Genomic DNA, 16,995 nt, shown 5'->3' with positions numbered 1-16,995 from the left:
CCTTTCCATTTCAAATACATGGACCCAAAATCCAGACACACCTTGCCAAATGACTTGAAAAATTAAGGCCTCTGAGAGCAGTCAGTCCTCTTGCCGCACACACCAAACATAATTTCCAGCATTTTGATCTTCCCAACACATGTGTATGGACAGGGGCCAAAGGGCCATAGACTCACATGCTCTTTTTAAGCATTGCCATGCTGCAAGTGCCATATAAAGTCTACAATAGGAAATACCTCCTCTCCCGTGGTTTTCCCAACACCCTGCTCAGCAAATTTTTTTTTCTTTTTACAGCTGCACAGAAAAGAACAGTGGAGAGAGCCTTGTACGGGATGTGATTCATGGCAGAGGCAGGAAAACGTTTGTAAATCATATTAAATCTAAGCATTTCTGACTCTAGCCAAGCCATCAGGGGTACAGGTAAATTAGCTGATCCACCTTCCCAGACCAGACAAATCCCACCTCCAGGCACACAGACAGAGGGAGAGAAGGACCAGCATTTCATTCAGCCCATGCTAGCAGTAAAGGAAGCCAAGCACCCAGTCGGGTACCAAGATGGGCAACTACCCTGCTGACTGCAGGCTTCAAGCACAAGGCAAGGCAGCACGGATGCCCCCAGCTCACACAGCTGAACGGACTGACAGTCCTAGTCAACATTCCAAGAACCATGACACAGGACTGAGAAAAGTCCCTCCCATCCTTCTACCAGAGGGACTGCTGGTGCCAGATCACCCCTTCTGGTGCCTGGACAGGATCTCTCGGGACTTGTTCTCCCTCCAGTTCAGCTGCCAGAAAGAGCAACAACCAATGCAGAGTAGAAGAGGTTGTGTTGTCCCTTCAAAACATGAGAACCTGTATTTTTTTAGCAGGTATTGACAGTTCTGGGAGAATGTCTCCACACACTGGTAACAGTCCAAACTGGCCACAGTCTCCTAGGGGATTTTCTTGCTTCCATCACCTGACCACTAGGAAAACCAAGCTGCTTGCACAGCACAGCAGCAAAACACAAAAGTATTATGAGCAGGATATGTTGATTTCCCAGCTCATCGGAGACATCAGGAGGTCTCTGATTACATTAAGCAGATCTCTGAACTAATTTCAGCCCTGTTAGCTCTGCTTCTTTCATGTATGCCGTCTGCAGACAAAACTCTGTCTTTCATATTTATTTCCATGTGATGAAATGTCCATGTTCTTCTTATTAGATTATCTGCCACGCTGGAGAGGCAGAGATTATTTTATAAAATGGCTGCACATTTCTGGAAATCAATTATTTTCATTGGCCTTTCCGGCATAAGTTAGTTATCTGCTTTGAAGGAAGTTGTACCTGGCAATGGCAAAACATCATCTGGCCAAAAAGGGAAGGAAGGAGACCTCAGCTTTCCTAAACACACTCTTGTTTTCACTCATTTTCTAACTTCATTCCTCCTTTCTGTCGGCTCTTTCTCGGCGCCCTGCAATTACGTCAATTCTCAAGCTGCTCATTCTGAAATTGCCAGGATACAGTTCCTTTTCCCCATTTCATAACAGCTCATTTCCATGACTCTAAAGCGGGGTGGACTCCACATCTCTTTTCCATATGGTGATTCAAAGTGGAAAGGTGAAGAAGGTCAGAATTTGCATTTATACCTACTGGGCTGTCGGAGAGCAGCAAGGAAATAGCCCAATTTGTGCAGACAGCCCATAATACAGGACATAATGCTGACTTTATTAGAGATCAAGGAAAAAAATAAAGCATTTTTCAACTGCTCTGGTTAAAACTAAAGAAATTAAACCAGAATATTTCATGCTGTGTCTGTGTACAGCCAATGTCTAATGTATTTAAGCTCCTACGGAAGAATAAATTAGGCAAATTACGTGTCACTAATTATGCAATGTACCTTTGGTGGGCGCTTGCGTAAGCCTGTTCTTCCTTAGCTATGGAAGAACAAGTCACAGAAATGCTGACTTATTTCCAGAGATCAACTAATAAGTGAGCTTTTTCCTTAAATGAGTTTGCACAGTAAGTACATTTTGTTCCAGAGAATGAAATGCAGACATGACCCATCATCTGTGCAAATACAAGCTGCCTAACCAGACACTGAGAAAGCCAGTTTGCCAGCCTGGCTCTTGTGCTCTCAAGAGAGAGGAGGAGCCAGGAGCCTTACCTACCCTACCACTGCCCATGAAAAGCAGAGCCTGCAGCCTGGGCTCCAATCCCCCCACTAAAACACACAGATGTCATGTAGTGCTGCTATCCTGAGGGTATTTGAACCAAGTTACTTCACTGTGTGGAAAAACAGAAACCACCAAAGAGACAAAACAGAGGTTTGATGAGAAGCTTCAGCTTGTTATTTCCCTGGAACAGAGCATCCCTGCATCGACTGGGTTAGGTTGCTTATCAGCAGTCCTCTGGGGATTAATTCGATCAGCAGTGATAGCTGTGTGGATCTTTTCTGAAGCTGTGTTCACCCCAGCTGTTTACATTACAAACGTATCACAGTGCCACTGATGATACCATGTGCCAAGCGCTGAACAGAACATACAGTCAGGCTTGATCCCTACTCACATTCTCCAGAGAGCTTCAGCTTCCAAGAAGCTTATCTGCTCTCCCAAACAGCACTGGCAAAGAAAGACATCTCTCTCCAAGCTGCAGTCTCCCCTGCACTTATCACAGTCAACACGGCTGCTGTTGTGACATGAGTTCTGCTCCCTCTATTCACGCTGCTCTACCTCTGCCACACGACAACAAGCCAACGATCATCAGCAAAGCTCTGAGGAGGCCGGGAAAGGCAGCATCACTTTGAGCATGCACCAGACATCCTCTCCTCTCTGAGACAGGCTAGCACAGAGCTCTGCATCTTACCCAGCTAATGAGGGAAAAATGAAAAACAAAGCACTGAAGCAAAGCATATATATTGGACAGCCAGGGAAGAGGGGATGTTGTAGAGCAACAACCTGTATCAGTCCCCCACAAAGGATGCACAGTAGCTCCCAGCTGCATCCCAAAGCGCTGAGACTGCCCTGCAAGCCCGGCCTGGACAGCTGTGAGTTAGCAGATTCCCTCAGTGGGGGGCTACCAGAAGGTGTCTAGACTGAGGTGCTCCTGGGAGACAGTGTCTTCGAGAGGACAAAGCAGGGAAGCCTGGCTGGGTAAAGCCCTTACACCCATCTCTGCTCTGCACCACGCTCTCTTAGTTTTCCTAGCCAACAGCCTCCTGACCTGGGTTTAACAACACTCACACATTTTCCACCCCCTTCTGTATCCTACCTACATCTCCTGCATCCAGGGCACAGCTGACCACACAGGCACACAACTCTCCTGTACCCTGCTCACATCTCTGCTGGGATTTGTGACACCCCCATGGAGTCAGAGTACCTCGGACCTCAGGAGGGGAAACACCAGGTGCCAGCCGGTGGCATCCACAAACCAGAGCCACAGGAGCACCCTTGAAGCAGTACACATGCAAGTACCTCTCTCGGGCCCCAGCCTTCCTACGCTGTCTCCTTATGCTTGGGGCTTATGATCTGGGAAATACAGCAGGGAATGGGAGGGAAGGCAGACCCAGACTTTCTCGTGCCCAAGGGGGAAACCACTTGCACCTCCCCAGAGAGGATGAACAGATGCAGTCACAGCTCTGCCATGAACTACAGTGCAAGGCAGGCTCTTGATACTTGTGGAAATGATGGGAAAATGACACAGCCTGCGATGAAGGCCTCCACCCAGGGAGCTGCAGAGCATTGCTTAGAAACAGGTGAAGAAAACTGTCACTTAAAAAGTCAGCCCTGTCCTTCAACAATCAAGACTGGCAGGTAAAAGGCCACAGCTGGTAGTCATTTGGGGTCTCCAAACCCCAAATGGGTATTTTGGGTCTTTGAGATCCCAAACTATCCTCTCCAATGTCAAGAGTGAACTCTTATACCCCCACTGCACAGCAGTGTTAACACCTCTGCCCAATGCAATCTGCACTTCCATGCACTCCTAGCAAGCACGCTACTTCTCTGGACCCCAGGATGCTTGCAGGGAGCCAAGCAGGGTGGCTAGTGCTGCCAGGCTTGGTACTGATCCTTTGCTTATTTTGGAGCAGTGGTAAGATGCAGAGTGCACTCCTTCCCGCCAGCCCTGAGTCATCCAACTGGCAGCGCAGCAGCTTCAGCCTGAGTGTGGCAAATCAGCCCCTCTTCCCTTTGGCAGACAGAACAAGGAGGTGAATGATTATGCTGATAACAAGAGTGGTTTGGGAGCTTCCTGCATAAAAGTGCTGACAAAAACAAGAGCTTGGATGATTACCAGCTACCAAACCTGTCTGTTACAACAGACACATCTCAGATGCCAAAGTCCAATGTGAAACTTTTTAACGATGACACCTACCAACCACCACTGACATGATGCTACAGTGCCTTAGCTGGCTCTGAAACAACAGCAATGCCTACTGCTGTGAAATTCCTAGGCTGAGCTGATTATTAATATGCTTCAGAGACACAGGCACACAACTACCTTTGGAAGAAAGCAGGTCAGACAGAGGTTTTCCTAGGAAGTTTTTCAGGAAGTTTAAGGTCACATTAGTTATGCTACGTCCATGCCAGTTTGTGTCAAAGACTGGCTGATTCAAACGCAAGGTGGGCAATTATCAGAGGGAACCTTCTTCCCAGCTGTGTTCATCAAAAGACTGTTGTAACAGAGTGCTATCAAGAGGCCACTATTTATTTATCAGGCACAAATCCTGGTCCTGCTCACTTACCCACATTTAAGCCTAGCCAGAATCAGGTGTGATAGGATGTCTGGAAGTAATCTTGCAAGAGGGTCCCCAACATAAGACATACATGGACCTGTTAGAGCGAGTGCAGAGGAGGCCACAAAGATGCTCAGAGGGCTGGAGCACATCTGCTTTGGAGACAGGCTGAGAGAGCTGGGCTTCTTCAGCCTGGAGTACAAAAGGCTCTGGGGAGACCTTTAGAGCAGCTTCCAGTACCTAAAGGGAATGACAAAATGCTGGAGAGGGACTTTTGAGAAGGACATGTACGGATAGAAGAAGGGGGAAGGGCTTTAAACTGACAGAGGAGAGATTAGATATTAGGAAGAAGTTTTCCACTGTGAGGGTGATGAGGCACTGGCACAGGTTGCCCAGAGAAGCTGTGGCTGCCCCATCCCTGGTAGTGTTCAAGGCCAGGTTGGTCAGGACTTGGAGCAACCTGGTCTAGCATAAGGTGTCCCTGACCATGGCAAGGAGGCTGGAACTGGATGAGTTTAATGTGTCTTCCAACCCAAACCATTCTAGGATTCTGCAATTCTATAAGAATAGGTCTCCAAAACTCTGGCTTCACTCCTAGCATGCATTTTCTGCATGGTCCTTCATTTGCTCTGTTTGTCAGGAACCAGCCTCCTTCGACCACCAGTACCTGATTTAGTCAATTCTGGCATTAAATTATTTTCAGACTTTTGTTGTTACAATTGCCTAAAAAAAAAAATATTTGGTAAATGTGCCACAAAATCTTAAGATCTATCATGAAAGGCAAATATACTCTGGAGAAAATGTTCATGTATGCAGAGAGCTTTAAATACATTTGACTGGCTTGGCAGAGTTCAGTACCTTCTCTGGAGCCTCTACCCCATTTGGGAGATCTGTGTTCAGTTACTTTATTACTGTTAACACTTAACCGTCCTTCAACTTACAGCAAACATGAGCATTTCTGCCAGTAACAGAGGAGCTGGGGTCTCTCTGGACTGAAGTGACTTTCAGAGGTTACCCAGTGGACATCTTGTGCCTCCCAGAGCATGGTGATACCTGCACCAGACTCGCTTCCCTGCTGGAGAAGGTTCCAGTCAGTGATGCAGGTAAGTTCATATAAGGCCCACTGCCTATGAGCATCACCTAGGTCCTAACAATATTAATGTGTGTTGTTTCTCACTTATGGGCTTATCAGAGAGAATGCAGCAAGATACAACCAGCACCCATACACTGCTTCTCCCTTCCATTATTTAGGCAGGCAGCATTCCATTATTCAGGCAACACCGAAGGCTCTCATGGCATGGATGCAACATGAAGCGTGATGAAGGCACCATGTCATTGCTGCAAGGCAGGTTTGGGGCATCTCAGTTCTTCCCCCAAAAGGGGAAAGGCAGGCTGGACTTGCTCCTGCTTATCTTGCAGTGGATCAGACCATGCTATTCAAATCCTCTGTACAACGCTGCTGCCTCAAAACCAAAGGTACAGCAACCAAGCTTAGCTTTTAATGTTGTCTTGTTTCTTCTTTCAAGTCCTAACACTTCATCTTCTTTTCCTATTTACAAGCTGGTAATTTGGTTGTGAATCTTCTCGTGTGGGGTGGCTTTTTGTGTAAAGGCCTGTCTGACTGAAACGTCTCAGCTTTCACTTTTCAGGACGTTCCCAGCATTTAGAGTCACAAAGAAATGCCAGTAAGTGGAATGTGAAAATCACTGAATCACAGAATGGTTGAGGTTAGAAGGGACCACTAGAAGTCACCTAGTCCAACCTCCCTGCTCAAGTAGGGTCACCTAAAGCACATCCACTGTTAAAAATCTACCATAAAAGGTCAGAAACCAAATAAAAGGCAGAAAATACGTTAGCACTATCAGTTAAAAGAAAAAAAAATAAACTACCAAAATCATCCTTTTCTTGCCAGTTTAACCCACTGCTGTGTAGTCTAAAAGTGTGGCAGCGATGATCTTAGCCTGGCCTGTGATGGAGAGGAGTCCTTTCTCCATTAAACAGTTGCTCAGCCCTTCCTGGCAATCAGGCCCCTTCTGGAGCTCTCATGAATCTCATGTCCAGTTTGAAAATCCTGACCAAGAAGTATATATAACCTCTTTAATCCCTTTTCCGGTTTTAAAACTGAATTCCTGATGAGTGGGTCATTCCGATTATAACATTGGCCCTGATGGGAAACATGATGGATTTCACAGAGTTTGTTTCAGTCTCTGCTGTTGAAACGAGGGACTGGGAGCAGAGATCTCCAATGGCTTTACTGGATCAGAGGGAGCAGGCTGCTGAGTATCTGCAACTGCCAAGCACAAGGAATTTCAGAAAAACAATCAGTGTACTCCAAGCCTGCATTGAGCTGGCTGGACTTCACTGTGCTGATCAGGATTGAGACCAACAATCCTTATTTTAGGAAAAGCAGGGACCCCTACTCTTGGTGAGAAACTATATGTGATTTTTTTTCACCTGCAGCTCCCTCAGCCATTCATCCAGCAACTAGCAGCATTTGTGAGGTTTATGCACCACTTAGCACACTCAGTGAGAGAGCCTTAAATGATGCACAGCCTTCTGCTGACTTTCTGCCCAAGGCTAAACCCTATGCTTGATGCATTACGCACCCCTACACAAGCTCCCGGGGATGTACATATGTGACAATAACCCAGCTTTGAGAGCTGACCGGGGGCAATTTCTTCTGGGTGCCATACAGTCACCCTAATTTGCTCTGTGATCTTTGAAAAGGCAAATTATATTTATGAAACAAAGGAGGAGGGTTGCACTAAGCAGTTGCTCATTTTCAGGCCTGACTAACCAGAGAGTAACTAGGACAAAGTTTGATCCATTTCAAAATAGCGTGTATTTTTAATGACCTATAAGCCCATTTTCAGAACACAGCAAGGACTTTCTGCTTTAGTTTGAGTAACAGCCTCGGACTCCTCCTTCTCCAGCAAGGCTGAAAAACGTAGCAGTAGAATAGTCACCCCACAGACTGATGTCACCAGACAATGCTGCAGTCACTGGATATAAACACATCTTTCAGGGCAATGAGATTCTGTTATACAAATGTACACTTTTATTAAAGGGGGCTTTTTTTTTCCTAGTAAAAATACAGGCATTTTGCTCCCTAACGTATTACCTGCAGTGTCACCCAGCCTGGCAAAGTGGCAGAAAATCATTCTAGGAATTGGTAAACCTCTGCAGAAGACAGAGTATGATTTTGACCTGCGGATGGGTTGCAGCACAAGGCAGCTAATCCCACAGAGATCCACTTGGATCCATGGATGGTTCCAGATTCTTGCAAAATTCACAGAGAATCTAATCAGTGACACATCAGATTTCACTCAAGTATGGCTTAGCAGCCATGTTCAGACTGAGGGATGTAACCAATTGTCTTGCTGGACCAAGGCTACAATTTCCAAGATGATGTTTTCTCCATTTAGATCTGTTTCAGCACCATTTGCATTTTCTTCTGCTATCAAACTCTGATGGGAAAGCACCAGCGTGCGTACGTGTATGCGATATTCAACACACACAGAGACAGGACTGACACGTCTGTCACACGCTCTGTGAGACAAAGCTGAGAACATCACCATATTCACTGGGAAGTTTTCCCTTCAGTTTACCCAAGGGTCTAACGACCTTCATCAATAGGCACAGTTAAAAATAGCACCAATAAAATGAGTGCCGCTCATTTTCTCCCTTCTGTCTTGCAATAAGACCACCACGCGCTTTGTTTACTCAAATCACACACTCTGTTATCCCAACGCTTCTGCAAACATGTCCCTGAACTGTTAATCATTACCATGGGAAATACTACTCTCATCTATACAAATTATAATGTAATTTGTGTATCTAAACATCACAGCTCAGCTCACCTGCTCTACCTGAGGAGGCAAGATACCATGCGCACTGATGAGTTCAAAGGGAATACAACTCAGAGGAAATGACATTACACTCGTAGCCTCAAAGAACCGCAAATGGCTGTATAAAACGTGATTTTCTACAAGACAGCACGCCAGTGGAAGCTGGTAAAGCAGTACCTCACTAAGCACCAGATGCAAGACGAAAGCCAGCAGGAGCCCCGTTGCTTGCTCAGGGCAGCCCACCTGTGGGACCAGCTTTGGATCAATGGAGCAGCAGTAGCTGCTGGTGGATCCAGGCCCACCACAGGCAGGAGGAGCAGGGAAACCTTGCAGGAAAACCCTCCTCCTCCCTGGCGATGCTGTTGCCAGCTCCCCCAGGCTCAGGTGGGGTTTCTAAAGGGATGAATTTGAAATGTCCCCTGTCTGGAGGGTCTGACACACAGAGACAGCCCTGAAGCCTCCAGAAATGTGAAGCACCCCTGTGCAGGAGCGACCTGTCGGAGAAGGCCGGCGTCCCCGTCTGAAATAAGTGGGTTGAGCAGGACTCCTGTTCCCCGTCTGGAGCGGGTGGTGGCTGAGGTGACACCCCACCCCGGGGACTGCGGGCAGGTGCTGCGTGGACAGGGCCGTCAGGGCAGGCCGACGGAGGGCGCGGGCAGCCGTAGGGCTCCCCGCAGAGGCGGCTGCCGGCGATGCCCGCCCCGTGTGGGGCTGAGGGCGGTGGCAAACCAGGGGCACTTCGGCCCGCCCAGCACCCCAGCGAGGCCCCCCAGCGACGGGCACCCCAGCCCAAACCGCCCCTCCCCGGCCACGCTGCGAGCAGGCAGCAACCGCAGGCAGCAGGGCAGGGGCAGGCGGACACCCACGCCACCGGCTCCAGACCCCGGAAGGAGGGGAAAAAGGGAGGGAAGATGCCCGTGTGTCCCCACGGGAGAAGCGGGGACAGGGCGGCCCCCCACCCCCGCAGGCCGCCCAGCTCCTCCAGGGACGGCCGAGCCCCCCACCACCGCCCGCCAGCGGCACCGCCGCCCCGCCCCGGCGGCCCAGGCCCAGGCGGGGCTGGACTCGCCCTCCGCCCCAGCGCAGAGAGGGCCACGGGCCGCCGCAGGCCCGGTATTGTTCGCAGCCCCGGGGCGCTGCCTGCCCCGCCCGGGCTCTCTGCCCCTCCGCGGGAACCACCCCGCCGCCGCCCCCCCGCCGCCTACCCCAGCTGCTCCTCTCCCGGCGGTTCCGGGCCATGGCGGGGCGCGGGGCTGCCCGGGCCGCGGCTGCTGCGGGAGGCTCCGTGCACGCTCCGAGCCGCGCTGCGTCTGCCGCGGTGGCGCGGGGCGGGCGGGGGAGCCGGCAGCAGCATCCCCGCCCGCCGCTACGGCGTGGCACGGCACGGCACGGCACGGCGGCCCCTGGGGCATCCGCCCAAGCCGCACCCGCCCTCGGGCACCCACTCGTGCATCAGGCATGGAGACCAGGGACACCCACCTCCCGGGGCGGCCACACCCTGCGACACCCTCACACCCAGCACCCTCTTGGGCACCCACGCACCCATGGGGGCACGGCTGGGGACCCAGCACAGCCAGGATGCACCTGCACCCGGGTCACTCTTACCAGAGCACTGGGCTTGGGGAAAGGGATACCCACATGGGGGGCATCCACACCTGGGGACACTAAGCACGTTCATGGGCATCCCCCCCACCGGAGGCAGCCCCATCTGGGCCACTCCCATGGGCACCCACCCATGGGGGGGACACTGGGCACATAGCTCCCCAGTTGGGCTGCCCTGTGTGTGATGGACTGAGATGGGGCTGACAGACATTCATACCCTCCAGGGTGACACTTGCACAAGTACCCACCCAGGTAGGATCACTCACAAGCAGCACCCAGGTGGGACACACAACCCAAAGGAAAGCTATGCACAGCAGCTCATGCACACACAGAGCTGAAACATGTCGTGAACCGTACCTACAGTGTGCAGCGAGCACACAGGGACACATGGGCCGAGAGGGATCCTGCCCTGGCATGGGGGTAAGTCAGCTCCAGCTCCCCCAGTTCTTGCCTGTGCCAGCAGCATCCGCGGGCAGCAGGAGATACGTGCTGTGCATGTGCGGATGCTGCACAAAAGATGCAGCTTGAGGACCCAGGCTTGGGCACCCCTGGGGAAGATCTAGCTGCAGTGTGATTGATAACATGCACCTTCCCTCCAGATTTTCCTCTTTAACAACAAGCGCTTGTTCCCTTATATTTGGGATTGATTATGCACTCTGCCATGTAAGACCATGACTCAGCCCAAGGCAACAGGAATGCCTGGGTGCAAAACTTGGGCAGGGGAGCAGTGATGCTATCTCCACATGCTGGCTGACTCAACGTGCCCCTTGTGCCCTCAGCCAAAACTTCCCACCTGGAGGAATGCAAGAAACATGTTCTCATTTATTTTAACTTGTCTTCCTGTGTTTTCTTGCCAGCTGCAGCCTCCCAGGCCTGTGTTCATTGTGCAAACCCAGGAAAAGTGTTGAAGCCTTCTGCAATGCCAGGCACAGAGAGCTCACCCACTCCCACCCACACTGTGCAGACCAGCACATAGGTAAACACACTTGTCCTCAGCTCATGTTTGCCCACACTTGATGCCAACAAACTGCTGGAGTTGACCTGTCTCTGAAGCCACAGCCCTGTGCTGCTCTTTGGAAGAAGCACAGCACAGTGCTCAAAGAACAGTGGATTAAACTGGAAATGTGACAGTCACCAGAGGATTCTGTGGACCAAAATCTGGAAGGATGAGAGGGAACTGAGCCCAAGACTGCAAGAAAAGATTCTGGGAGAGTGCTGCTCATTTCTGCACTGCTAACCTCCAGCAGTCAGGGAAAGCTGTGGCCATCCAGCATTGCTGGATGCACAGGAACAAGCAGGATCCACTCTTCATTTCTGGAAGTGGGAAGAATGTTCACAAGTGAACCAATTTTCTCTTCCAGGCAGCTCATCCATGCTACAGCCATGTGTTGTTGCGCTCCCACTGATGTGCTGGTACTTAATTTGTAAGCGCCTTTTCCACTACTCGGCGACTGCCTCCCGTTGGCTTCCTTGCTGTGTTTACAGCATCATGGCAAAACATATAATTTCAGCTTGCTGAAGTGCTGGCCCACGTGGCAGGCAGCTGAATCCTCCTACCCGCAGCTGCTGGGCACTGCGACCGCGAGGAGCTCAGCCGCTCGTGGCCTCTGCAGAAGCTCCCTTATGATTTTTATAAATAATCCCTGCAATTGCATGTGCCTGCTGCTTCTTCAATGTGGCAGAGAAGTAACTGGTATTGTGAGAGGGGGAATTTCTTATGCTGGATACTGTTGGAGGGGTTCAAATAGGTTGAAAGAGGAGATTAAAAGAAAAGCAGCTGGGAAATGGAGACGGGTAAAAGAAAGAAGATGGAAAAGAAGATCTGTTCATTTGAAAGTCTAATTAAACTGAGATGGGCTTAGGTTCTGTATTCCTCATTTCCTTTGAGAATTGCTGCTTAGGTCAACCTTGTACTCCCCATTTACTGGCATTTTTTCCCTTTCTCTTTCCATTATGGCACGTGGCATGAAAATGAAAGCAGAGCGGAGAGGTTTGATCCTGTGCCATGCTGGGGGGATTGACTGCATGAATTCCTGAGGCCTTTTCCTGCATTATTTCCTCTGATCCCTAGTCAGGGGGTTTTGCAGATGATTTTGTTTCTGGGGAGTGACTCAGCATTTGTTCATTTGCACCCACCATCCATCCCTTCAATCCATGAATAGAGCCTTCTTTTATTTTTCCAGGTGCAAACAGCACTTCCTAGGATGTATCTTTACATTCTTGGTACCCAAGTTGTCAGATCACAAAGAGCTAATTTCACAGCAGACATGGTGAACAGGCATGCAATGGAAGGATTCTTGAGGAAAAATAATACTCCACAGAGATAGACTGAAGGCAGGGGATCATCCAGGTTGATGTGCCAGGAGATACAGTGCTGAAAAGGCCCCAGAATTAGGAGAGAACCTGGGTTTAAATCCATTCTGTGTATTGCTCACATAGCGTGCAGGGCAGCTTCATAATTTACCTTGATTTGACTGGCCCACTTACCCAGGCAGCATTCACAGTTGCTTTTGATATCCCCAGCCATTCACAAACAGAAACCAGCTGCCTTGTGCAATATTTATGTAAGAGGTGGGAAAGAGACGCTACAGAATCTCTGCTCTTTCTCAGGTGCCACCAAGTACTCGCCAGGACTTGCTGTTGAGGGAAACCATGCTGTCTGCACAAGTTTTCCTTGCCATGACACAGACAAGTCTTACCCCAAGTGACAGCTCTTCTTATGGTGATTATACAAGGTTCTTGAATATGTTTGCTTCTTCCCTGAAGTTATTATTATCACTTCTGCCTTCTCAGTCTTCACTCTTTCACTGCTTATGCTTAATTGCATGGGAAAGTAAAAGGATTATAGATCCTAGAAGAGCATTACATGGACTTCTCCCAAGCAGTTGCACTCTATGGTGGTGATTTGTCATTGTTTTAATTTTTCTATCCCTATTCATGGGTGAAGAGGCCACAATTCCTAGCAAATACCAAAAAGTGATAAAATAGAATCAGCTTTTTCCCCACTCCTCTTGAAAGCTGAAGCTGTCCTAGCATCTTTCTGTTTTTTTTCTTACTGAATTATTTTTAAGTAAAGCTGATCTTTGTTGCTGAGGAAATCCTATTCCAGCTGTTCCTACTTCTCACTTCGAATAGTGTTATGATTGCCTACATTTACATGGGGTTTGCAGCCAAAGGAATTATCTTTGTTTGTCTTGTAAACATGATTGCACACTATTGCTGTAACAGAGCCATCCTATTTCACTCATAGAGGAGGCAGAATTTAGTGATTAATTAAATTACATGTTTATTCAGTCTGTGCAAAGGTCCTTCCTTCCGGAAGATGCTCTGCAAACTGAAGGAACTACTTAAGAATACAAGAAGCCATGTAGATAAAGAGCCACCAGCCTAAAACTTTAACACCATCATCTGAGTTAGACTATCACGCCAGTTTCCAGTAGGTTCCTCACCCCAAGCAGCATCCTCAGGGCTCTTGCAAGGTTTTGCTGGATTTGAATAAAATATCCCAGTCTCAGGTGTGCATTCAGATAATATGGCAGACCCATCTGTGCATGTTTTGATGCTGTATCTGGAGCCTCACTGCCTCGCAGCACCAGGTTATTCTTTTCTGTCACAGACACAGGTATACCGGCATTACACAACTAACTACAACCTTCCGAGATTTCTCTTCCTTTCTCTTACCTCTCTATAGAGGTCAGTAAAATCTCTTCTAAGCTCAACTTCCCATCTATTTCCAATATTGTTTTTAATTTGTTCTTTCTGTCCTGCACTGACAGGCAGATGGACGCAATATTCAAAATAACCTTGCCAGTCTCATTTTTTGCAACGTGGCTTTAGTAAGTCCAAGCCAAAATCTGTACGTGCCAAGTTTGTTTCTAGGATTTCCCCCTGAAGAAACACCTCGTCCAGGGAAAGGGTTCAAGTTCCTCTTGCATCTTGGCAGAAACAACTGAATCCACCTGCCTGCATGATTCAGCAAGATACCCACAATATGTTCCAGCCAGGTTTGTGCACCTGGAAACTGGGGAGCAGCCAGGTTCCCAGGCTGTGCTCTCAAGTCCCCTTGTTAATGCTGTTTTTTATTGAATGGTCACATTTTCTTGCATCTTTGGGCTGAGCAGTTGCTGTCAGCAGAGCTGCCTGCTTCACCTCTGCCCTCCTGCACATGCAAATGGAAAGGAAGGGCATGCAGCTGGTTTCCTTCCTCTGAATGCAAACAGCACAATCAGCTGCAAAAGTCTCCTGAGATACATTTATGTAAACAGGGAGACACAAAATTAATGTATAGCCACTAGCACTCCTGTTCCTTCCGTGAAAAACAAACCCTTGCACAACGGCCTTGGTTAAGGCTGGTGTGAGGGTCTGAGCTATGTCTTATTTAATTGTCCTGGCCTGCAAGGAATACAAGTCTCCCGAGAGCCTGAAAAGTCTTTGCTCTCCCTTAGTGTCTTTTCTGTCTTCCCAGAGCATCTCAGCAACAACCCCTGGGGAGATCCTCAGTTTATGGGACATGATGCTTTCTTGAGCAAGTGAATTCTCACGCCGAACATTAAGAAGCATCTAACAGCCCTGGACACCATCTCCTCCTTCTTTTGCCCAGAGATGCTCCCTCAGCTGTATTCATTGTATCTGTCTTGCCAAGACCTCTCTGTCTTTCTGCTCTTGTGACAGAAATAGTATGCTTTCAGAGCTCCTTTACCAAAGATCTTTAGTTTCTTCCAGGCATCTTCTGTATTTGCTATCATGTGTCCACAACAACTGCCACTCCATCTGCCCCAAAGGGCTGTTCAAGCAGTGAGACACCATTTGGGACCCCGTGAAACTTGCCTTACCCCTCTTATTCTGGGTCCCAGAAGCAGAGCTCACCAGGCAGGTAAAGCAGCATTAAGAGCACTAAAAGCTGCCGAGGTGACCCCAAGAAGCTTTAGTAGGTTCAGCATCCTGCCTGTCACAGGCAGAATTGGACTCAGTGGCAGAGAGCTGCCCACAGAGAGCCTGGAAATAGCTCCTCTGCAGGCTCTTCGCTCGTGGCCATGGAGAGACAGGGTGTAGCAACAGAGTGTGTTTTCACTGGGGAGAAAAAACAGCCTGAAAAACCCAAACCACAAACTTAGGAAAAAAAGCTACATCTCAAATCATAGGGAAGATGCTGCAGCATTTCTTGAGAGCATACTTTGTCTCCTCAAGTTCAATGTAAAATACAGTATACTGCAGGAATTGGTAAGTGGGAAAAGCTGCAGGCCCTTGAGTTGATTCCCAAGTCTTCAGCCTCAGCATTGCAGTGCAGCTGATCTATTTTATTATTTGAACACACCACAAACATGAACCAATCCCACAAAGTATTTTTGAGTACCTTCTGTGTGAGATTGTTAGAGTATGTGAAATTAAAGACATTTTAGCAGTCTGATAAAAACTAGGGCTGAAGTATTTTTTTCTCCATGCTGTTGGCTCACAGCTCAGAGGTTCTTACTTGACAATGAACATGCATTCACACATACGGCACATTCCGCTGCTTCAAACCCACCTTTATTATATTGCTAAATTAGAAATTTCTACAGTTTTGCATCCACCGTTACAAGACAAATCTCAATGTCTCATTAAAATAACCTTGGCTGTTCTTTGTCTTAAGACTACAATGCAAACAGATCACATTCTCTAATCCTACGTAATGCCTTATGTAAAACCACTTAACGTTCCTTTTAAGGCTGGAACCCGTTCAGACGAAAGATGCTGCATAAAAGCACATTCCTTAACATGCTTGACCAGAAAAGCAATGTGGTCTAGGGTGGAAGATACAGAGTGAGGATTGGTATGTGTTCAAGAGTACACACCTGGCAGTGTGCAGTGCTTGGCCATGTCTTGCACCATACACTTTGTACAAATCATTTACCTCAATCTTTCTAACCATGAACTGGCACTAGGAATACAGTTCTGGTGCTGCTATTATTTATGTAGACTTTCCAGTAGTGCTTCCAGCAGGGACTGAGACCCCGCTGGGGAAGGTGAACTAAAGCTAAGATCACAAGGTAGGCTCTGAGAGCTCACTCTTTACCACTGGCAATGCAGGACAGGGAACTACACCTCCGGGTGAGAAGTGAAACTTAACCCAGCAAGGCCAAACCAGTGATCAATATGGAAGCCTTTGCATTAAATTGCAGTTGTTGGACAGCCCTTGGATGTGTAAGATGTTCTGGGAGACCAAGTCTTAATGCAACATCTGCTACTGGAAAATTAAATTGACTCTTTCCTGTGCTGTCATCTGATGGCCTGTCAAGAGCAGCAAATCAGTAGAGGGAAAGGAGGCGTTCAAACTTTCAGCCAATGAAGAGAAAACCAAAAGGATACAAACAGCTCGCTATCAGGAGTGCAGGAAGCTAATTTATGGGGGGAGAGGTAATTGTTTTGTTAAAAATTGCTCGAGGAAATACAGCTCCCTAAAGGGTAAATAGTTTCTTCTTTATTTGCTGGGTGTTCAAGGAAAACTTACCTATTTACATTGGAAAGAACATACAGGATGTAGAAGGCTTTCAGAGTACAAGGGGAAAATCAGTGTGAATCTCTAAGTTAGCAGTTCTGTGCTCCCCTGTCTCCCTGGAAGCAGGCCAGTTTACATTTTGCAGTGTACTTCTGACACACACAGTTTCAAATGAGTCCATAAATAAAGACCCAATAATATCAAACTATGCAATTCCCGAGAGTCTGCACACGTTGTTTTTGAGTATAACCTGAAGTGACAAACTGATCCTAATGACTTATACTACAGAGCCTTGAGTTTTGAAGGAAAAGCTTACACAATCAGCACTGCTGTTTCAGGTATTTGCATGTGGGATTTCTAA

At 48.2% G+C, this 16,995-nt stretch overlaps 1 protein-coding gene across 2 annotated transcripts in view; it reads right to left on the bottom strand.

Annotated features, from left to right (window-relative positions):
- Positions 1-9,918, bottom strand: part of ATL1 (atlastin GTPase 1) — a 32,074-nt gene extending 22,156 nt beyond the window's left edge. For both annotated transcript variants that reach the window (XM_061462517.1, XM_061462518.1), the window contains exon 1: positions 9,763-9,918. In XM_061462517.1, the coding sequence (XP_061318501.1) occupies positions 9,763-9,796 (34 nt within the window). In that variant the 5' untranslated portion in view covers positions 9,797-9,918. The remainder of the gene's footprint in view (positions 1-9,762) is intronic.
- Between the last annotated feature and the right edge of the window lie 7,077 nt (positions 9,919-16,995).

The sequence above is a fragment of the Pezoporus flaviventris genome, unplaced genomic scaffold, assembly GCF_033815535.1.
Source record: "Pezoporus flaviventris isolate CSIRO_AGI_PZ_B2104156 unplaced genomic scaffold, CSIRO_AGI_Pfla_v1 ptg000035l, whole genome shotgun sequence".
In the NCBI taxonomy this organism is placed as follows: Eukaryota; Metazoa; Chordata; class Aves; order Psittaciformes; family Psittacidae; genus Pezoporus; species Pezoporus flaviventris.
The sequence above is the reverse complement of the archived record's forward strand: the minus strand, read 5'-3'. Positions and strand labels throughout refer to the sequence as shown.